Source organism: Eptesicus fuscus, chromosome 6, assembly GCF_027574615.1.
Source record: "Eptesicus fuscus isolate TK198812 chromosome 6, DD_ASM_mEF_20220401, whole genome shotgun sequence".
Classification (NCBI taxonomy): Eukaryota; Metazoa; Chordata; class Mammalia; order Chiroptera; family Vespertilionidae; genus Eptesicus; species Eptesicus fuscus.
In genome coordinates, this window is record NC_072478.1 from 74,656,952 (window position 1) to 74,680,965 (window position 24,014).

The window sequence follows — 24,014 nt, forward strand, 5'->3', positions numbered from 1 at the left end:
TTATTACTCATAAATTTCCCCCTCCCCACAATTCTAGAGACTGATTTGTATGTCTTCTTTTTATATTAATGTCCACCAGCCCACAAGTAACACTAAGAAGAGATCCACCTTAACTAGTAAAAAATTTCAAAAATGTTTCAGAACTGGTTTTTCTGTCTTACTTCTTTGTTGTGCTGCACATATACTTTGCAGTAGGTAAGTCACTTAAGCATTTGTTAGCTACAGATCTTCCCTATATAAAAGCATCTGACATTTGAAAAATTAAGAAATGGTCTAATTTCTGAAGAACACTCTTATTACTAGTGTTACTAAGCCCACTAGTAATACTAAGAGAGTATCCACATTAACTAGTAAAAAATTTCAAAAATGTTTCAGAACCGGTTTTTCTGTCTTACTTCTTTGTTGTGCTGCACATATACTATGCAGTAGTTTCAGAGGAATAACAAACTAGACAAAAGGGAAAACTTGGTTAAAAAAACAAACACACACATCTACTCAGTTTACAATCTACTCAGTTTACTCCTTCTGTTGAAACCAGGTGCTCTATTTAGCAACCTTATAGAAAGGATCTCTTTTCCAAAGGCTTTAATTTTTGTCATTAGAAACTGTGAATCTAAATTTACTCAAAACAGAAAACTGGTCTTATCTATTTAATAGGGGAGAAAAAAAATCTCATTAATTCAGACAATGCAGAAGGGATGACCTGTATAAAAAAATGCAGTTAATACTTTAAATTTAAAAAAGGTAAACTTTTCCCCTTCATATTCTTGAGAACTTTGACAGATTACTTGTATAAATTCAATGTTCACAGGTTATCTCAAACTACTTATCTCCTTCCCCGCCCCCCCACAGGCTTTTAAAATAACTTACCTTCTAACATGGTCTTGATAGTCACAGATTGTTTGGCAATTTCAACATCAACTTCAAATATCTCTCCATCAGAGCTCTGCAATTTAATTGAAGGCATCTAAAAAAAAAGCATTATACTGAATTTGAAATTTAAGAGATATTATTTCCATAAAATACCGATTTTTTAAAAGTAAAATCAAGGTTTTTCATTGTTTTTTTTTCGGGTGGGATGAGATGTGCCTGTTAGAAGCCCTCCATAAATATAAAATCCTAAAAACCTGTAGTATATAGTCCTGTAAAACACTGTGAGTGATTATTTACGGGCTAACATACAAGTGTTTGTATAAAATTCTTTCAAAGTATAATTCCTAGAAACAGAAGCTCTTAAAGCCTTCCCTACTGAACTCATTGCTGGTTTAAATTTAGAGTTACATTCCATACTTTTGAGGCAAAATATTTCTAAAATGGAACTTACTTTTTTTGTCTGCCTTTCTGCTTTTACTCAATACTATTGCATTTGAAGTTAACTGTCACAATTAACTCCTGCAAACCTGAGGGAGGGCAGTCCAAAATAAACAAATCTACCAAATAAGATAGTAATTTTCCTCTAGTGAAACTTACCAGTGAAAAATAAGTTCAAATCCAAAGTCGATCATGACATACTTAGTATTTATGTTTGGATCAATGCAAGATCATATAACAGAATAAAAAGCTAAGGATAAACAGATGCCAATCTAATTCCCCATGCCAAATAACAAATTGCACAGCGTCCTTTTTATCTTTCATTACTGACTGGTCCAGGTGTCCAAGTTTGAGATCTTCTGCCAAAATCCTCATAGTAATAACCTACTACTCGTTTCAAAAATGTATTTATTAACTAAGATTGAGTCATTAGGAAAAAGACACCTCTTACATAAAAGTTAATTAAGCAATTAACTTCAAAGGACTTGAATTCTGGCCAAAAAAAAAATTGTTTAAAATAAAAAATTCTAAGCCAACAGTTTTTTACCATCTTCACATTCTTGGGGAGAAGAGAATGGGGGGAGAAAGCGTAGCAATACCTGCCGATAAAGATTAATTCAAGACCTCTTCAAATTTCAAGTATAGATTTTATGATCCATTTTGTTTGTTTTGTTTTATTTTGTTAATCCTCACCAGAGGATATTTTTCCATTGATTTTTAGAGAGAGTGGAGGGGGAGAGACCAAGAGAGGAAAACACTGATGTGAGACACACATCCATTGGCAGCCACCCACACGGGGATGAGCCTGCAACCAGAATCGCACTCAGGACCCTGTAAGTTCATGGGCCGCCATTCTATCCACTGAGCCAAACTGGCTGGGGCTCAAGTATAAGTTTTAAAGGCTTCTGAGAGTCTTAATCCTGTGTTGTCACTATTAACGTGAACGTGGATAATTTGGCATTTAAAACATTCATTCATTTTAGGTTTAAAGACTTCTTAAGTCCCATTCAATCAGTTAAAATGTTGATCAGCTTTTCCCAGACAATTATCTCCATCCCCCAAACAGACAAGCTATTAGGGAAAGGAAGCAAAAAGGTAAAGGTATGTTTTAAAACCAGGCACTGAGCTGAGACCGGTTTGGCTCAGTGGATAGTGTCGGCCTGCGGACTGGGGGGTCCCGGGGTTCGATTCTGGTCAGGGGCATGTACCTTGGTTGCGGGCACATCCCCAGTGGGGGGTGTGCAGTAGGCAGCTGGTCGATGTTTCTGGCTCTCTCTCCCTCTCCCTTCCTCTCTGTGAAGGACCAATAAAATATATTTTTAAAAATAAATAAATAAAATAAAATAAAACCAGGCACTGAAATATCCTCTCACTGATCCATGCTTGTAAAGAATTGAATTTCACTTTTCAGTTTACAAATAGGTCTGCTTCTCCATGTTGCCTAGTGCTTGCCATAATGCAGAGGGCCCAGGGCAGAGGACCTGCCCTGTGACAAGGCAAAAAAAAAAAAAAAAAAAAAAAAAAATGATGATGATATCTCCAAAAGAAATATTTTAACGTAAGCCCAATTTTTAATTAGATAATATTCTGTTCTTTTTATGTTCTATAGTACTGGAATAAACATTACAGAATCACAAGTCTGGCAATGCAGTTGATAAAATTATTTTTAAGCAAGAGTATCATTCCATTTTTTTCAAATAACTCTCAAATAAATAACAAGATCTGCTTAGTCATAGTCAAATTCATATATTAGGTTACTCTTAAGGGAGTTGAGGTCTTATTAAATAGCAGGGAGTCAATCAGCTAATCTGTAATTCGATGCACATTGTAATCCTAAACTTAATATTTAGAGAGAACTTTTTTTAGTGTTATACAACTGGAATTTGGTGCAAAAATTTTAAATAATGGATGAAATTTTGATTTGACATGCTTTCAAGACCATTCCTTCATTTATTTAGGCTCCTGTAGCTGGAAATTAAATCACTCTCCATGGCTAGCATGATGTGAATTCTATCAACATCATAAAGAGAAAAAAAACTGCTTTAAGTGACACCTCTTTTCAGAGGGCAGAGTGGAGGTCTGCATTGCTCCACGACACAGATACATTCTATTGTGACGTTTTGACAAAAAAAAAAAAAAAAAAATTCATGACCCAAAAACCCAAACCCGAAGTCTCCATTAAAAAATGATCCAAAGCAAAAACAAAACAAACAAAAATCCAAAGCAAAAACAAAACAAAAAAAAAGTGAACCCAATCAGGTTCATTTTTTAAAAGCCAGACACCTTCAGTGTTAGAGTTCCTAAAAGTCACGCCCTGTTAACTATGGTACCTCCTATTACAACCGTTGTTTCACCAACTCTAGGCTGTGGCAAATTAATAGGAATAAAGATTAGGCCCCACCTCAGCTGGCGGAGAACCGGTTACTAGCGACGCCAGAGACGGGAGAGAAAGGATGAGCGCCAGAACCCAGCGCTCTCGGAGCACCGCCACGCTCCCTCTCACACCAAAACAACACGGACACACGCCCACGCTCCCAACCGCGCAGGACCTCCATGAAGACCCCGCGGCCATCCCCGCCCTGCGTCCCCGACGCCCGCAGACTCAATACCAAGGGAGGCGCCGGCCTTGTAGCCGAGCTCTGCGCCGGCTAACGCTTGCCCCGAGCAGAAAAGGCCCAATTCCGGGCTCGGCTCGCACCTTCTCCCGCCCGCCCGGGCGCCCAAGGGGCGTCGTGACGACGCACGACCAAACGAGGCCTCGCCGAGTGGAGGGGCAGAGCGGGAGAACGGAGGCCGCCGGCGCCTCCCGGAGAACAGGGTCTGAGACGGGTTGCACCGGGCCTGAGGGCAGACCAGGCCCCGGTGCCTCCCGCCTCTGGCAAGCCGAAGCCGCAGCGAGCGGTGCGGCCACCAGCTCGCAATCCGCGGCGCCACCGCCCCTTCCAGCTCAGTCGGCGGCTACTCACGGTGCTCGGTCTCAAGGAGAGAGCGGGCCGGAGGCTGACGAGAGCCGGGCAGCGTCAGCAGGACCAGACGAAAAAGGTGGAGAACAAGGCCACTTACAGCAACAGCGCGGCTCGGCGTCGGTCTTTATATGAGCGGCAGTCGAGGACCCCAGGGCCCGTGGCGTCACAGAGCGGCGGGGCTGGCCACCGAGATCGCCTGACGGCAGGTGGAAAACGGCAGGGTGGCCCCAGGACGCCGGAGGGGCGGGGCCGGGCGTAAAGACGGAGGAGGGCGCGACGGGGCGGACCTTGATTCTTATTCCCACCCTCGGAAGCGGGATTCGTTATTCTCAGAGGCAACGGGGACCTGGCCGGTGTACTCTGCGACCTGCAAGGGTCTTTCAGGCAGGGGCTGCCCCAAGTCGAACTGATGACCCCAGTCCTGAAAAGCCTAGAAACTACTGGTGTCCGGGAGGGGCTGCGGCTCCCGTTTCGAGAAGGGAAAGCTGGGGCTCCGAGAAAGAAGGCAGATGGGGCTTTGCAGTCACCGCTGAGATTCTGCTCAGGGCCTCAGTACCCTCCACGGAACCTAACATGAGTTAGCTCACTGGCCGTAATAACCCTTGAGGTGAAATATCATTACCCATTTTCTCCTTTAAATGGGAGGGAACAGGTTCTGAACAGTTCAGTGGCAAAGCTAGTCTGTGATCCTTACTCCCCAGTTTGGTGCTCCTTAACCTTTTACTTCCATCGACTTCTGAAGAGACTTCTGGGCCCAAGATAACCACTGTGTTAAGGAAACTCCCGGTCTAGAGAAGAGGCCTCCCTCTGGCAATGGACATCCATTCATTCAGTAAAGAATGTTGAGCTCCTGTGTATGCCCCCGGGCACAGGGATGGGGATTCGCAGTGAATCAGCTGGCTGGCCAGCCAGCCAGGGTCCAGCCTGGACGGAACACTTAATGGGGTGCTCCCTGAAGTCTGTGATAGAGTCCATAGGATGAAGCCAACCCTAAGGAGAAAGGATCGGTCTGAAAATCCCCTCCCCTACCCATCCAGTCAGGGCCTTTACCTGGCTCTACCCTGCTCAGCTTCGGGAACATTGCCACCCCTCCTAGGAGACGACGGCGCCAGGCTCACCTAACCAGCAGGCACATGATGTGTTCCTGACGCCAGGGAGACAAAAGACTCTTCCACACAGGGCCCTCTAAAGAAATCAGAGGCCTACAGTTCTGGTGGGATGGGTTGGGGCAGGGAGGCCAAGCAGCTTCTTGAGTTACCGGGTCTTTGTCTACAAGCAGTGGTATCCAGTATCTGCCAGGTGCCACAGCTGATGAAGGAAGATGAAAGGACCTACAGCTCTTACTTTTTTCCATAACACAGCCCTGCGCTCAACAACTGAGCTTCAGGTCTCTGAGGCAAGGCCCACTGGAGCCCCTTTGCCCCGTTTGCCCCTGGCATACAAAGTGGCACCTTGTAAACTCAGTTGAGTATCCTAAGCAGGTCTGGGCAGTGCCATGTCACACACCTAGCCCAAGTACCCAGCACAAGGCCTGGCATAAAGTAAGTGTATGGTTTTCTTTGTTTTGTTTTGTTTTTTAAATATATTTTTATTGATTTCAGAGAGGAAGGGAGAGGGAAAGATAGAAACATCAGTGATGAGAGAGAATCATCCATCGGCTGCCTCCTGCACACCCCCCTTCTGCACCCAACCCAGGCATGTGCCCTTGACCAGAATCAAACCTGGGACCCTTTAGTCCACAGGCCGACGCTCTAGCCACTGAACCAAACTGGCTAGAGCAGAAGGTGTATGTTTTTCCAAATTTGTCTGAGGACCCCCAGTATTAGAATCACCAAGAGATGCTTGTTTTTAGGTCCTTAAAAAAATATTTATTTTTATTTTACCTTAATGTAGTGTTATAAATACTGAGAACACTGAATTGCAGCAATTACCATTTAAGATATATTTTATTGATTTTTTTACAGAGAGGAAGAGAGAGGGATAGAGAGTTAGAAACATCGATGAGAAACATCATCAGCTGCCTCCTGCACACCCCCCACTGGGAATGTGCCCGCAACCAAGGTACATGCCCTTGACCGGAATCAACCTGGGACCCCTGAGTCCGCAGGCCGACGCTCTATCCACTGAGCCAAACCGGTCTCGGCAGCAATTACCATTTAATAGTGTTTTCTTTCTCACAGAAGTGTGTAAATTAACTTAAAAAGTAATTCCATAAATTCCACGGAAATAAGTAAAATAACAATGTATAGTGATATATAAATATAAAGCAAATATAAAGTGTCCCCCCAAAATATATACACACTTGAACAGCTGATAACTCACTTAATTTTCACTCCTTTTCAGGTTTAACTGATTTGAAATAATGGGTGAAGCTAGGCTAAGCTTTGAACAAAGAAAATTTGTCCTAAAGTGCCTCTAGACTTTTTTATGGGGATACATAAAAGATAAAGTTTCTGGTACAAAACCAAGCAACAGTCAATGAATTGAGGACACACAAATACCAAACAAAATAATTCTTGATGTTTGTGATTCCATTGCTTCGAGTTATCAGCAGTGCCTGGACCAGAACGGTCATCAGTTTGAAGACAGACATTGACAAAAACAATTATTCATTTCTGTAGGTTCTTTTAAATTTTGAAAATGAACTGTATGTTAATAAACAGTGACTTTATAATCATTCAAAGTGTGTATACATTTTTTGGGACATCCTGTGTGTATTTTGCATGCTACTAACTGCTTTATTTTTTATGAATAAAGGAACTTTTCCAAAGCAAAAAAAAGATGCTTGCTTTTAACATTCAGATCTCACTTACTCATACATACTATTATATGCATAGATTATTTCAGGAAAAATACACAAGAAATTGTTTGCCTCAGGGGAGGGGAAACTAGGTGACTGGGGGGCAGGAGTTGGGATGATTTTTCACTTTATACCCTTTTCTACCTTTTGAATTTAAATCCATATGAATGTATTACATATGTCAAAAGTTCTTTTCTTCAAAAAATAAACTGACTTCAGGTCAAGAAAAAATGCAAATTCCTGGGTCAACTCTTGATCTAATGAATTAACTCCCCCGGGGGGCAGATTTTTCCTGCCTTTTAAACAAGTCTCCAAGTGACTTTTAAGCCCAGGACAAGTTGGGAAACCTCTGCAGTAGGACTCAGTAATGAAGCACTGCTAAGAAGGGACCAGGATGTCTGTCAAAGGTGACTGGTTTAGCTCCACACTTTTTGAATCAACCCTACCCTCTTTCAAACCCTCCACTCAGGAGGGACAAAGCAATTGCTGGACTGTGGGGTACAAGCTAGGGATCACTCATCTCCACTCATTAACTACAATCACCAGCCTAAGTCTGAAAGGACTGGCCTCCAGCAGTCCCCACGGTGTGTGTGGATGGAGGGGTTCAGCCCTGAGAAGGCTGAGGTGTCATTCTTACTTCAATCACTCCACACACTACACAATGAAAACCCCTTGTTCTACAGAGGAAAGAAATAAAACCAACGAAAAGGACTTTTCCTGTGTCACACCACCACTGCAGAGCAGGGCTGAGGCGCAGGCCCAGCTATGCTTCTGCCACCACAGCCCATATATTGAATTTTATCCCCATCCCTCAAATGCCAGAAATGTTTTCTGGTTTACAACTATTCCCTGCATGCTACCTCGAGGGAAGGTAAAGGCCTTGGATTCAGGTAGTCCTGGTTTTTATGGTGAAATTTCCAGAGATGGTCTCCCTTTGTAAATAGTTTCATTCCTTCAAGGACCAGCCCTCTCAGAGCATCTAAAATGGGACAAAATTCAGTTCACATTCCCTTCATCTGGCTCCTACCACCCATGGGACAGACTGGATTCTAGACTCTGCATGTGTGTTCCAGCCCATAGGATGGCATGTAAACTAAGAAGTAATACCATTCTCATGGTCAGAGATCTCCTGGCTGCACTCTGCTACTGTGTCAACTTCCCTAGTCTTGCTCTCCTGATAGGATGGTAAGCACAGCAACTCTGTTAGGTGATCTTGGACAAGTTATTTCTCCCCTCTGAGCCTCACCTTCCCCTGCTGAGCCTCTCCTTCCTCCATTTTGCCAAACTCTAAGCCTTCCACCTAGGTAGGTGGACCTGAGAGCATCTCAGGCTCATGCCTAATGTATCAGGATCCCAAGGAGCATTAAAATATGTCCTGAGGCCCTAAAACAGCATGAAAGTTGCTCAAAGAGGGGGTAGGTGACCAGGAAGGAGCTTCTGGGGGTGTAATAAAGGGAACACAAAAGCAGATGAACTCCAAGCCAGAGACCATGGCACAATGCAGACATCTGTGAGCACAGTAGAGACCAAGGATGGCAGCTCACAACCCAGTAAGGGCGAGGTCTGCCTGGTTCCCTGAGCAGCAGAGGAAGATGTATGATGACTAAGGACCAGACAACCTCCAGCTCCCTCACCTCCCACGCCATACCATGACCATACAAGCTCTGCAGAATGTAGCTGTGATCTCGGATAGCAGAAGAGGGACAGAATCCTCAACTTGACTGAGTGTACCCCTGAAATGACTGAGTGATCATGCACTCACCCAACTGAATTCGCCAGGAAGTGATCAGATTACATTTCTGCTATCAAATGGCAATAGGTACTACAGAAAGTAATTAAGAAAATAAGTTATCATTTTGGCACACCTTAGTTTTCTTTAAAAATTGTTTTAATTTATTTTTAATTATTTTTTAGTTGTTGTTGTTGTTAGTCCTCACCTAAGGATATTTCTTCCATTGATTTTCAGAGAGATTGGAAGAGAGAGGGAGTGACAAAGAGAAACATTGGTGTGAAAGAAACACATCAATTGGTTGCCTCCAGCACATGCCCCCACTAGGCCTGGGCCAGGGAGGAGCCTGCAACCCACGTACCTTGACTGGAATCAAACCAGGGATCCTTTGGTCTGCAGGCCAACACACTATCCACTGAGCCAAACCAGCTAGGGCTATTTTTTAAATTCTTTATTGTTGAAAGTATTACATATGTCCCTCTACCCCCCCCCTCCCATTGCGTTTATTTATTTTAGAGAGAGGAAGGGAGAGAAATATATTTTTATATACTTTATTGATTTTTTACAGAGAGGAAGGGAGAGGGATAGAGAGTTAGAAACATTGATGAGAGAGAGACATCCATCAGCCGCCTCCCGCACACTCCCCACCGGGGATGTGCCTGCAACCAAGGCACATGCCCTTGACTGGAATGGAACCTGGGACCCTTCAGTCCGCAGGCTGATGCTCCATCCACAGAGCCAAACGGGTTAGGGCGAGAGAGAAATATTGATTTGTTGTTCCACTTATGCATTCATTGGTTGATTCTTGTATTGATGGGGAATATAAGACATTTTTTTTGGGGGGGGGCCCTAGCAATCTGAATCTGTGCCAGTAACCTAATGTACATTCTTTTTTAAAATATATATATTTTATTTATTTTTTACAGAGAGGAAGGTAGAGGGATAGAGAGTCAGAAACATCGATGAGAGAGAAACATTGATCAGTTGGCTCCTGCACACCCCCTACTGGGGATGTGCCCGCAACCAAGGTACATGCCCTTGACCGGAATCGAACCTGGGACACTTTAATCAGCAGGCCAGCGTCTAGCCACTGAGCCAAACCAGTTACGGTAAAAGTACATTCTTGATAGCCTATAATTAAGTCATTGCCCCTTTCTTAACAATCTGGTCTAGCAAGACCTGTTTTCTTAATTACTCCCAATTTACAAAGGAGCCATAAAGAAAGAATGTAACAGTTTTGCTACAGGAGAGGTTACTAGCACCACCCAGCCAGGCATTTAGATACAACCTAACTTCCCCTTCTAACTGACTCAGGCGGGGCTGTGGAAGCCCACCACAAAAGTCTGGTAGTTAGGACACAGACAGAAAACAAAAAACCCCAAAGGATATAAAGGGAAAAGCTTCCTCCATATTCACTCTCTCAGGGATTTGGAGAACTGACCCCTGAGTCACTGTACTGGTACATCTGGAAATAAATGGGTTTATCCTGGATCTCGGAGTGCTCCCTGTGTATATTTCGGTCACCTGGTAAATTCTGTAACAGTATGTGCCCTGGTGCCCTGACCAGTGATCAAACCCTCAATCTTGGCATATCGGGACAATGTTCTAACCAACTGAGCTACCCAACCAGAGCCACATTTGAGTTTTCTGACTTTAAAATCCCATACAGCTATAGGTGGATAAGAATCATGCAGACCTGCTGCTGCCTATTTGCTGCTCACATCTTATATGATGTAGGTGGCATATGTGACTTTCCCTCCCTAGCCTCAGTCTCTTTGTCTGTAGAATGGGGCATATAGCAGTACCAACCCACAGTATTTTTGTGAAAATTAATATTTTAGTCATTAGAGTGGCTAAATTTAAGACAGTACCATGTGTTGACAAGGATATGGAGCCACTAGAGTTCTCACACATTGCTGGTGGAGTACAAATTGATACACTTCAAAAAATGGACAGTATCTACCGTAGTTAAATACTATATGCATATCCTCAATGGCTCAGTAATTTTAATTCTGGACAAATACCCAACAGAAATAAGTCCTTTGTCTACCAAAATACATGTTTAAGAATGTTCACTGTGTCGCCGGGCGCCTCGCCATCTTGCAAGGAAAGGAGGATTTTAGTGGAAACCTGACTTTCCGCGACAACTGCAAACACTGAACTGCTGGGAGCACCAGACCACCGGTCCCCTATCAGCGCAAACATTTGGATTCAAAGAAACTCTTCACTGCACCACGGAAAGGTCAGATTTTGTCTGAAATAAGCTGCGGTTTCTGATCCCCGCGGTGGGTGAGGGAGGCGCTGGGTGAGGGAAGCGCGGCAGCCGCAGGACCGGCAGGAGCCGGGAGGTCTGTGCCTAGAAAAATCAGCGGCAGTTGGAACTGCCGTGATCCGTGAATGAGGAGGGGGGTCTTCTGAGCTGCTAACAGAAGTGACCTCTTGAAAGCAACTCATTTTAGTCTGACGAGGAGGGTCAGACTAAGAATTTTCAAAGGAGTGCAGGCTCCTTAGTCTGGGGCACAGACCCACGGTCCGCACACCTGGGCTCTTTCCGACTCTGATTGCTAAGCCCAATACAGAGGCAAACCCAGGTGGAAACCCTGAAAGACTGCAGGGGGAAGGTGTTTTTTCGGAACCTGGGGCCAGAGCTGCGTGTGACCATCAGAGAGGCAGCTCTGAGGCGCACATCTCCACAAACCGGTAGTGAGTGCCATAGAAGGGGAAAAAAAAGAAAAGAAAAAAGAGCTAGAGAAGCCCGGAAGTCAATTCAGAAACACTGCCACCCAGGGGCTGAAACGCTAATTGTCTCTGGTGTAATCAAAAATAAATACGAGAAATTAAGATAGGGCTGGCTTAAAAAGCAGGACTGGCTTCCAACACTGAGGAGCCCTGGAATGAAGCTGAACTGAAATACCGCCCAGACTGGGAAAAAGGCGTACCAAACAGAATAATAGTGGAAGTGAATGACAGCCGCTACTGCACATTTTAGTCTTCCTATTTTTTAATTTTCAATTCTTTTTTCAATTTTTTAAATTTTTTATTCTCATATTTTTTTATTTTCATTTTTTGCATCTTTTACTTAAGAAACTAATATTTTTTTCTTTTTCCTCACTTGATTTTCACCTTTTTAATTATTACATTTTTATTTTCAATCAGCACTATTATTACTATTATTTTACTTTTTTTTTTTTTAATGTCATTTGATTTTCTCTTTCTTTTATTTTTGGATTAGTGTCCTACATTCGATTTGCATCTTTCCCTTACAATCGCTTTACCCTATCTCAAAGCTAACATTATGCCATCACTCTCCTAACCTTTCCCCTTTTGGTCCCAGTTTATCTTAACCCTTTCTGGCTTTAGATTTTCCCTACTTTTTCAGTTTACTCCCTGCTAAAACTTCACCCTACTTATATATCTAATTCCCAACCCCCTGCTCCAAATCCATACAAACCTCTCTCTACGCTACCTTTAAAAAATTATTTTTCTTTCGGGCCTTTTGTTGTTGTTTGCTTGAATGTTGATTAGATTGAATTTTTATGCTTTTTTATGAGATTGTTTAGATTATTCTTTTTGTTGGTTTGGTTGGTTCTTTTGTTTGCTTTGTTTTTGTTTGTTTTTTACTTTTGTTTTCCTTTGCCTCACTTGATATTAGCTGCTGTTGCAGTTTGTATTAATCTCCAGGCTCGTGTTGCTGGAATTTGCTGGGAATAGTGGTTGTTCTAGTGGAGTTTACTCCCCATATATATAGTTTGTTCCCCTTTTCTCTCTTAATATCATTCTTGTCTCTCTTACTTTTTTTTCTTTTCTTTTTCTTTTCTGTTATTTATTTTCTTTCTTTCTGCTCTTTTCCCAAGTTCAGATTCACACTCTTTGTTGTTGTTTTTTTCTTCGTTGTTGTTCTTTCTTTTTACTCTCCCTCTTCCACTCCTATTCCCTAATTTGTCTTTCTCTGGTGGTTACCTTTATTGGAGGTTATTAATATCGTGAATACAATTCTGTTCAGTGCCTTGTCTGTTGTGCCTGGTTGTGTTGTATTTTATACCTTTAAATCAACGCCAGAGAGAGAAATCTATATAACCAGACATCCGGAGAAGAGAGACCATGGGGAGACAAAGAAACAGCCCAAACAGGAAAGAGAAGCAGGCATCACCAGAAAAGGAAGTAAACGATTTAGAGGCAAACAACCTATCAGAGAAAGAATTCAGAGAAATGGTCATAAAGTGGCTGAAAAGGATGGAAGACAAATTCGACAATATGAGTAAGAACCAAGAAGAAATGAAGAAGAACCAAGAAGAAATGAAAAGTGACATCGCTGCTGTAAAGAACTCAATAGAAAGCATCAAGAGTAGACTAGATGAAGCAGAGGACCGCATAAGTGAGCTAGAAGACAAGATGGAAAAAAATACCCAATTACAACAGCTTCTAGAAACAAAAATTAGAAAGATTGAGGAGAGCGTAAGGGAACTTCGAGACAATACAAAACAAAACAACATCAGGATAATAGGGGTGCCAGAAGGAAAGGAAACTGAGCAAGGAATAGAAAACCTGTTTGAAGAAATAATAACAGAAAACTTCCCTGATATAGGGAAGAAAAAACCCACACAAATCCAAGAAGCTCACAGAGTTCCAAGCAAAATGAACTCCAAAAGACCGACGCCAAGGCACATTATAGTTAAGTTGGCAAACACCAACGACAAAGTAAGAATCTTACAAGCGGCCAGAGAGAGACAGACAGTTACATACAAAGGAACCCCCATCAGACTAGCAACTGATTTCTCAACAGAAACTCATCAGGCCAGAAGGGAATGGAATGAAATATACCAGGTCATGCAAAGGAAGGGTCTAAATCCAAGAATACTGTACCCAGCAAGGCTATCAATCAAAATTGAAGGTGAAATCAGGAGCTTCAGAGACAAAAAAGGACTAAGGGAGTTTATCACCACCAAACCAGCAATGAAAGAAATGCTAAAGGGTCTGCTGTAAAAAAAAGAAAGAAATAGGAAGCAAAGAAGGTACACAGGGGTATAGAATAAAAATGGCGTCAAATAAGTACCTATCAATAATAACTTTAAATGTAAATGGATTGAATGCCCCAATCAAAAGACACAGGGTAACAGACTGGATAAGAAAACAAAACCCAGATATCTGCTGTCTACAGGAAACCCACCTCAAAAAAAAGGATGCATACAGACTGAGAGTAAAGGGATGGAAAAAGGTTTTCCAGGCAAATGGAAATGAAAAAAAAGCTGGGGTTGCAATACTTATATCTGACAAATTAGATCTCAAAGTGAAGGACATAACAAGAGATAATGAAGGCCACTTCATAATACTAAAGGGAGAAATCCAACAAGAAGAAATAACTCTGGTAAACATATATGCACCCAATACAGGAGCACCAAGATACATTAAAAAACTCCTGGAAGATATCAAAGGAGAGATTGACAGTAATACAATCATAGTAGGAGACTTCAATACCCCACTATCACCATTGGACAAATCCTCTAAACAAAAAATCAGCAAAGAAACATCAATCCTAAATGACTCACTAGAACAGATGGAATTAATCGACATCTTCAGAACATTTCACCCCAAAGCCACAGAATATACATTCTTCTCAAGTGCACATGGGTTATTTTCAAAGATAGACCATATGTTAGGACATAGGCAAAGTCTCTCCAAATTCAAGAAGATAGAAATCATATCAAGTATCTTCTCAGATCACAGTGGCATAAAACTGGAAATCAACTACAATAAAAACAACCCAAAGAAATCAAACACTTGGAGACTAAACAGCATGTTATTAAACCATGACTGGGTTACCAAAGACATCAAGGAAGAAATAAAAAACATCATGGCAACAAACGACAATGAAAACACAACAATCCAAAATCTATGGGACACAATGAAAGCAGTCCTGAGAGGGAAGTTCATAGCTCTACAAGCCTACTTCAAAAAACAAGAAACAATGGTAATAAATTACCTAACCCAACAACTCAAAGAGTTAGAGAGAGAGCAACAAGATAAGCCCAGTGTAAGCAGAAGGAAAGAAATAATAAAGATCAGAGCGGAGATAAACGACATAGAGACCAAAGAAACAATACAAAAGATCAACAAAACCAAGAGCTGGTTCTTTGAAAGGATAAACAAGATTGATGGACCTCTAGCCAGGCTCACCAAGAATCAAAGAGAGAGGACCCAAATAAACAAAATCAGAAATGAAAGAGGTGAAATAACAACAGACCCCGACGAAATACAAAGGATTGTTACAAAATACTACGAACAACTCTATTCCAACAAACTGGACAACCTAGAGGAAATCGACATATTCCTAGAAAAATACAACCTTCCAAAACTCAATCAGGAAGATTCTAAACAGCTCAACATGCCAGTAACTATGGAAGAAATTGAAGCAGTCATCAAAAAGCTTCCGGCAAACAAAAGCCCGGGGCCAGATGGCTTCACAGGAGAGTTTTATCAAACTTTCAAGGAAGAACTCAAACCTATCCTCTTCAGACTATTCCAAAAAATTCAAGAGGAAGGAACACTTCCAAGCTCCTTCTATGAAGCCAGCATCACCCTAATACCAAAACCAGATAAAGACAACTCAATGAAAGAGAATTACAGGCCAATATCCCTCATGAACATTGATGCCAAAATCCTCAACAAAATTCTAGCAAATCGGCTCCAGCAGTACATCAGAAAGATCATACACCATGACCAAGTAGGATTTATTCCAGGAATGCAAGGATGGTACAATATCCGCAAATCAATAAACGTGATACATCACATAAACAAACTGAGAGATAAAAATCACATAGTCATATCAATAGATGCAGAAAAAGCATTTGACAAAATCCAACACCCTTTCTTGATAAAAACTCTCAACAAGGTGGGAATAGAAGGCTCATACCTCAACATAATAAAAGCTATATATGATAAACCCACAGCAAACATCATACTCAATGGGCAAAAACTAAAACCATTTCCCCTGAGAACAGGAACAAGACAGGGATGCCCACTCTCACCACTTCTATTTGACATAGTACTGGAAGTATTAGCTATCGCAATTAGGCAAGAAGAAGAAATAAGAGGCATCCAAATTGGAAAAGAAGAAGTGAAGCTGTCCTTATTTGCAGATGACATGATATTGTACATAAAAAACCCAAAAGATTCCATCAAAAAACTAATAGACTTAATAAATGAATTCGGCAATGTAGCGGGATACAAAATTAACGCCAAGAAATCTATGGCTTTTCTATACACCAATAATGAACTTACAGAAAGAGAGACTAAAAAAGCAATCCCATTTACCATCGCACCAAAAAAATTAAGATACCTAGGAATAAACTTAACTAAGGAGGTAAAAGACCTATACGCAGAAAACTACAGGACACTGAAAAAAGAGATAGAGGAAGACGTAAACAGATGGAAGAACATACCATGTTCCTGGATTGGTAGAATCAACATCATTAAAATGTCCATACTACCCAAAGCAATCTACAGATTCAATGCACTCCCCATCAAAATACCAACAGCATATTTCACAGACCTAGAAAGAACTCTCCAAAAATTCATCTGGAATAAAAAAAGACCCCGACTAGCCTCAGCAATCCTCAGAAAGAAGAATAAAGTAGGTGGGATCTCAATACCAGATTTCAAGCTGTATTACAAAGCCACTGTTCTCAAAACAGCCTGGTACTGGCACAAGAACAGACATATTGATCAATGGAACAGAATAGAGAACCCAGATATCGACCCAAACCACTATGCTCAATTAATATTTGACAAAGGAGGCATGAACATACAATGGAGTCAAGACAGTCTCTTCAATAAATGGTGTTGGGAAAACTGGACAGATACATGCAAAAAAATGAAACTAGATCACCAACTTACACCATACACAAAAATAAACTCAAAATGGATACAGGACTTAAACATAAGACGGGAAACCATAAAAATACTAGAGGAATCCACAGGCAACAAAATCTCAGACATATGCCACAAGAACTTCTTCACTGACACTGCCCCTAGGGCAATGGAAGCTAAAGAGAAAATTAACAAATGGGACTACATCAAAATAAAAAGCTTTTTTACAGCAAAAGAAACCATCAACAAAACAACAAGAAAGCCCACTGCATGGGAAAACATATTTGCAAATGCTATCACTGATAAAGGTTTAATCTCCAACATCTACAGGCAGCTTATGCAACTCAATAAGAGGAAGATAAATGATCCAATAAAAAAATGGGCAACAGACCTAAACAGAATATTTTCAAAAGAAGACAGAAGGAAGGCCAAGAGACACATGAAAACATGTTCAAAGTCACTTATTATCCGAGAGATGCAAATCAAAACAACAATGAGGTACCATCTCACACCTGTCAGAATGGCTATCATCAACAAATCAACAAACAACAAGTGTTGGCGAGGATGCGGAGAAAAAGGAACCCTCGTGCACTGCTGGTGGGAATGCAGACTGGTGCAGCCACTGTGGAGAACAGTATGGAGTTTCCTCAAAAAACTGAAAATGGAACTCCCATTTGACCCAGTAATCCCACTCCTGGGAATATATCCGAAGAAACTAGAAAAACCAATCAGAAAGGATATATGCACCCCTATGTTCATAGCAGCACAATTTACAATAGCTAAGATTTGGAAACAGCCTAGGTGCCCGTCAGCAGATGAGTGGATCGGAAAACTGTGGTACATCTACACAATGGAATACTATGCTGCCATAAAAAAGAAGGAATTCTCATCATTTGCAGCAACCTGGATGGAATTGGAGAACATTATGCTAAGTGAAATAAGCCAGTCAATGAAAGAAAAATACCACATGATCTCACTCATTTAGGGATAGTAAAGAACATTATAAAGTGGTGAACAAAAAGATAGATACAGAGACAGTAAAGCATCAAACAGACTTTCAAAGTACAGGGGGAAAGTTTGGGAAAGGTGGGGGAGTTATGAAATCAAACGAAGGACTTGTATGCATGCATATAAGCATAAACAATGGACGCAAAACTCTGGGGGGGAGGGCATGTGTGGGTGTGGGGTGGGGGGGGTAATAGTAAGATATGTACACATATAATACCTCAATAAAAATATTAAAAAAAAAAATTTTAAAGGAAAAAAAAAAAAAAAAAAAGAATGTTCACTGCAACTTTATTCATAAGAGAAAAAAAAACTAGAAATAACAGATCCATCAACTGTAAGATGAAAAATAAACTTCAGTATATTAATACAATGGAATACCAAACAGCAATGAAAGAAACTATTGAAATAAACACCATCATCATGGATTCATTTCACAGAAATAATATTGAGCAAAAGAAGCTAGACACAAGATAACTGATTGTATGAGTCCACTGAAATGACCAAAACCAGGCCCAAACTAATCTAGGTTAGAGATGATGAAATAATAGTTACCTTTGGCAGAGAGGCAGGTATTGATGAGGGCAGCTTCTGGGATGCTATAAACTCTCTATCTTGATCCAGGTGGTAGTTTCATGAGCCTATGTATATATAAAAATTCACCGAGCTATAATCACACTGTGCACTGCATGTAAATCATAACTCAAATTTCAAAGGGAGGATGTGAAAAATGTGATAGTGTATGTTACATGCTTAGCATGACGTCGGTGTCAATTCCTGAAGGAACTTTGAGGCCCTGTAGACTCTCCTTCACATGGCTGCCCAACATTTCACAGCCAAGGCTCATGGAAGATGTTGGGAGGGAAAGTGGGGGTTGTTGCACAGCCCCAGAGGGGACTTATCTGCCCATTGCCCAGGAGTTCAACTGAGGCCTTGGACAAAGCTGCAGAAAGAACATTCATCAGCTTCTTTGCTTCTATCTCAGTCAGCCAGTGCAGTGCCTCCCCTGGTGGGCTATGGGCCCATCCTTGTGAAGCTGCTATGGAAGGAACCTCTAGGCAGAAGTGACATCCACACCTGCTAGTAAATGGTAAAGGAGAAAACTTTTAAGCCCATATCTATCTGTACCCTTCACCATCAGAGGACTGTGGGCCCCAGCCGGACTGGAAGGTTGTCAGAGTGGACCTGCCCAAGAGGCTGAAATGGATTCTGTAACCTGCCCCAGGCCACATAGTAGGGAATTGAACCTGGGTCTCACTCACCATAGATGAGTCAAAGCTTCCCACAAGAGCATGGCTATCCTCTTTCCACTCCCTCCTCCAGGAGTCTATGGGGATACATGGGTGCCCACTGTCGTCTGAGAGTGGTCATGCTGGCCCCAGCAAAAACAGGGTCAGGGTTGGGGTCGCCTGCAGTCTGGTCTTGACCAGTCCCCAAGAAGTACTAGTGCTGATTGGCTCCAACCAGCAGATGGTGCTAGAGGGTCAGATGGCTATCCAAAGAGAGCATCATCACTAAACCTACCCCCTCACTGAGATGCCTCCAGAAGCTGTCCTCTCTCCTCTCCAGGTCCCAGACTCCTGTCCGGATCCCTGGGATGGCCATCAGAGACTGGGTGCCAGGGCAGCTTGATCATACACCCACAGTGTGACCCTGGAAATAGCCTCCAACCCTATGGGCTAGTGTCCCTCTGTGAAATCAAGTTCACAGCAAATCCTAGCAGCAGGGATTGGGTAGGCTCAGTCAAGAGTAGTGCAGTGCATCAAGGCATCTTTTACAGATGACAAAACCATGACAGACATGACCTACCATCTCCTGCTATGGCCTCCCAGATGGGGTTTCTGCTTAACTGATTCTGATTCTATGGGGTTCCAGGGGACCCCAGAACCAATGCGGCATTTGGAACCAGCACACTGGGGCAAAGACCACCAGAGAGGACAATCTGTCTGAAAAGACTGCAGCCCAGCCTGCCAGCTGGCTACCCATGGAGCCCCAGGCCAGACCCTGAGATGCTGAGCATTCCTGTGCCAGACGCAGGAGTCATCCATGAGGTTAAGGCGAGTGTGACTTCAGCATGTCCTATAAGCCAAGTGCCAGTGTGTGGATGCTGAATGCCCAGTCAGGAAGACCTGCCTGCCAAGGGGCCACTGAGTAGCAAAGATTTCCCAAGGAGAATCTCTGAGTCCAGGCCCAGCCAATGGCCCACTAACTGGCTCAGAAAGCTACCAGTTTGGACTGTGCCAGTCAGTCAATATATATTTACCTAGTATCCTCTCTGCTCAAGTCCTAGGCAGTGGTAAACAAAACAGAAAAAGGACTTCTGCCTTCAGGGAGTTTGTCTTCTAGTGGGGTAGATAGAATAAGCCTAAATTAAAGAATGTTAGGTAGATAAGTACTGTCAGGAGTTGATCTAGAAAGTAAAGGTGGAAGGGCGGGGACGAAGTACAGTTAAGCAGAAACTTGCAGAGGAAGGCACCAGTCATGGGAAGTGGTGGGTTAAGTATTCAAGTGGAGCACTTGCAAAGGCTTTAAGATAAGAATGAGCTTGGGCCCAGCCAATGTGACTCAGTGGTTGAGCATCAACCTATGAACCAACAGGTCACGGTTTGATTCCTGGTCAGGGCACATGCCCAGGTTTCGAACTCCATCCCCAGTGGGGGCCGATCAATGATTCTCATCACTGATGTTTCTACTGCTCTCTCCCTCTCTGAAAACAATAAAAATATATTTTAAAAAAAGAATGAGCTTGGTATGTCCTAGAAACAGCAAGGCCAGCATCATTAGAACTGAATGAATGGGGGAGAGTGAAAAGAGATGAAGGCAGAAAAGCAGGTAAGGATCAAATCATAAAGAGCTTTATAGGGAGGACACCATAAAAAAGTTGGATTTTATTCTATTTGCATTTAGCAACCTCAGGGGATGGTTAGCATGTGGAATGATCTAATCTACAATTTAAAGATCACTCTTGTGACTGTATGAAGAATGGGTTGTAGTTGGAGGAAGAAGGAAAGTAGTAAGATCTTTTAGGAGGCTTAAACTAGGACAGGATCTGTAAGATGAATAGAAAGACATATTTGGAGGTATAGCTAATGTATTACATGTGGATAATAACTGCATGAAAGGTGGTACTATTTACTGAGGTAGGGAGCACCAGGATTTGAGTGGGAGCTCAGGAATTCAGTTTGAGATATATATTAGACACTTGAGTCATATCATGGAGGCAGCTGGGTATATATGATTCTGGAGCACAGGGTTTAAGAAGTTAGTCTAAGGATATAAACTTGGGATTCTTCAGCATATAAATAGGACTAGATAAGATCACCTAGGTAGGGGGAGAGAGAGAGAGAGAGAGAGAGAGAGAGAGAGAGAGAGAGAGAGAGAGAGAAGCATTGGGTCACCTTAACATGCTTGATTTAGAGGACATAAAGAATTAGCAATGGCCCTAGCTGGTTTTGCCCAGTGGATAGAGCATCGGCCTGCGGACTGAAGGGTCCTGGATTCGGTTCTGGTCAAGGGCCATGCCCGGGTTGCAGGCTCAATCCCCAGTAGGGGACATGCAGGAAGCAGCCGATCAGTGATTCTCATCATTGATTCTTTCCCTCCCCCTTCCTCTCTGAAATAAAAACATATTAAAAAAAAAAAAAGAATTAGCAAAGGAAGTTGGGCAGCAGCAGACAAAAAGTAAAACAAGTCTCGTGTAATGGTAGACAAATTATTTCCAGGACATCATTTTGTTTATCGCTTCAAATGCTAAAACTGGAATTTAATAGTCAGAAAAATATCTACTATACTTAGCAATGGGAAAATCATCTTGATATAGCAAATTACTTTAGTGGAGTGGCCCAGTGAAATGTAATATGAGTAGACAGAGAATAGATAACAATTTTAGTTTTGCTAACAAGAGGAGCATAGAAAAGGGGCAGATACTTATGAGGTATGCAATGTCAAAGAAGTTTGTTTTTAGGATTAAAGATACTGGAGCCATGTTTGTATGCTACTGGGAATAATCCAATTGAGGAGGTCCACTTTATAGGTGCAGCTGCAAAGAAGTTTGTGGAGGTGGTGGCAGGAAGAAGAAAGAGATATTGTCTGATTGTACTCTGAAGTATTAATAGGCAAGGTCATCAGAGTTTTAGAGTTCTGGAGGGGAAGCACTGGCAATTTGAGAAGAGAACACGTGAATCAGTCCTTTTGAAGCCTGAGAAAGAATCTCAGGAAGTGGAGGGGATTGTCTGGCAATAACTATGGTTGCTTTGACATTTGTATAAATGCGTCCCTACCATTATAGTTGTGTCAATATTTCTAGCCATGCCTACAGCTCAGTTGTAGGCATCAGTTCTGGTCAGAAAATCCCAGTCTGGACTACAACAGGTTCCCAAACAGCAACTTACCTCCTGTTGTCCCTGACCTTCTGCTCCCCGCAGCTGAAGAACTCCCTAAAGATGTTGTCAGGTCACAGTTAGTTCTGGCTCTACAAACTAGATTTCAGTTTTTTTTCTTTTCAAATGTCTAAATAGCCTGGCCAGTGTGGCTCAAAGGTTGAGCACCAAAGATCACATGCCCAGGTTCTGGGCTTGATCCCCAGTAGGGGGTGTGCGGAAGGCAGCCGATCAATGATTCTCTCTCGTCATTGACGTTTCTCTCTCTCTCTCCCTTCCTCTCTGGAATCAATAAAAATATATTTAAAAATAAAATAAAATGTCTAAATAATACGATAGTGTCTCATACAGATGGGTGAAAAAGGACAGCGCCTTTTCATCCTTTAGGTTTCAGCTCAATGTCATCTCCTCAGAAACCACCAGCCTTATTACTCACCCAATCAGTGCATTGTTAAATTTAATTCAAATTTATCTAAATTTAAAATTTTAGCCCAGCTGAATGTGGCTCAGCAGTTGAACGTTGATCCAGGAACCAAGAGGTCACCAGTTCAATTCTTGGTCAGGGCACATGCCCAGGTTTCATGCTCGATCCCAGTGGGGGGCGTGCAGGAGGCAGCCGATTGATGGTTCTCTCTCATCACTGATGTTTCTATCACTTTCTCCCTCTCCCTTCCTCTCTAGAATCAATAAATTTTTTTTTAAAATAAATTTTAAAATTTAATTCACAAACTAATTGAATTGTGCAGACCATCAGCTCTGGCTAAAAGAGTACTTCTTTTTATTCTCTTGTCACCTACCCTACTTTATTTCTCTTTATAGCAAATGATATTCCTTTTATATTTGTCTCTCAGAAGTGTACCAGATAAGTTCTGCGAGGGCAGACACTTGGTGTTGTATACTACTGTATTATTCCCAGAGCCTAATAGTACCTGGCATATAACAGGTACTCAGTAAATAGTTGTTGACTGTTTAAAGGCATTTCCTTGTTTTCCCTTTAAAGGTTGTTATATTTTAAAAGGCTCCTGGCTAACACAGACAAGTGGCTAATGAAACTTCAGAGCTGTGATTACCCAGGACCTGGGATTGGGGGGGCCTCACAACCCTTCTGTCTCCTTTGCACATACAACAGTTCTGTCTTACAAGGACAGGACACAGCTGCAATGAAGTAAAAATAGCTTCTAAGCCCACCCATACCATCTAGTCACTTGTCTGACTTAAGGTATCTGTGATACACTCCCTGACCAGCCACTACCAGCACTCTACCAAACCACTCAGCTCAGCTGGTGCCTGGCAGTGGCTTACTTACTCCCATGGACATTATTAAAACACCATGGCAACATCTCTTCTTGCTCAACTCATTTGCCACACTCGCCCAGATGACAGCAGCCCCTAACTACACTCTGGCTGAGAAAGCTAAGCCCTTTTGCCTGAATCGCATACCCACCCCCTCTAACACAGAGAAACTCTGCTTTCCCCTTCTTCCTATTCAATAAGTCCTGCCAATTTATTCTTACCTCTGATCTCCCCTTTAGACAAATATATCTGTCCTTTGCCTCAAGGCTTGGAAAGCCTTAACATTCTCTCATAAACAAGAGCATGAATAGGCACAAGGCTTGGAATGTTGGGTGTCAGGGAGTCATAGGCTTTAAATTAAAGACAGGTTCCTGCTGACCCAAGACACCAGGTCAAGCAACAGATAGATTTAGGACTCACAACTCACATCTGTCAATTCATCTAGCTACCACTTCCCTCACTCCATCACCAGGAACCCAAGTAAGAGCCAAAGCAGAGCTTGGATTCCGTCAAGTTTGTGAGGGTGAGAAAGGCCTTCTGTGCCTACACAGAACCACATATTGGTAAGGGTTTTCAGTAAGGTGAGGAAATGGTCAGGTGATGAAGGGCTAGCATAAGATTCCATTTACTACACTTTGTTAAAGCCTAAACAGCTGACTAGTTTC

General features: G+C 42.2%; 1 protein-coding gene across 5 annotated transcripts in view; it reads right to left on the reverse strand.

Annotated features, from left to right (window-relative positions):
- Positions 1–24,014, reverse strand: part of LOC103286718 (S-phase kinase-associated protein 1) — a 66,129-nt gene that overhangs the window by 10,717 nt on the left and 31,398 nt on the right. The window contains exons 1-2 of one of the 5 annotated variants that reach the window (XM_054717832.1): positions 4,375–4,452; positions 871–967 (exon numbers count right to left, since the gene is read on the reverse strand). In XM_054717832.1, coding sequence (XP_054573807.1) covers positions 871–967 — 97 coding nt within the window. In that variant the 5' untranslated portion in view covers positions 4,375–4,452. Of the gene's footprint in view, positions 1–870; positions 987–4,009; positions 4,029–4,277; positions 4,453–24,014 lie in introns of those variants that run through there. The other 4 variants (XM_054717831.1, XM_054717833.1, XM_054717834.1 and 1 more) reach the window with 4 other exon arrangements.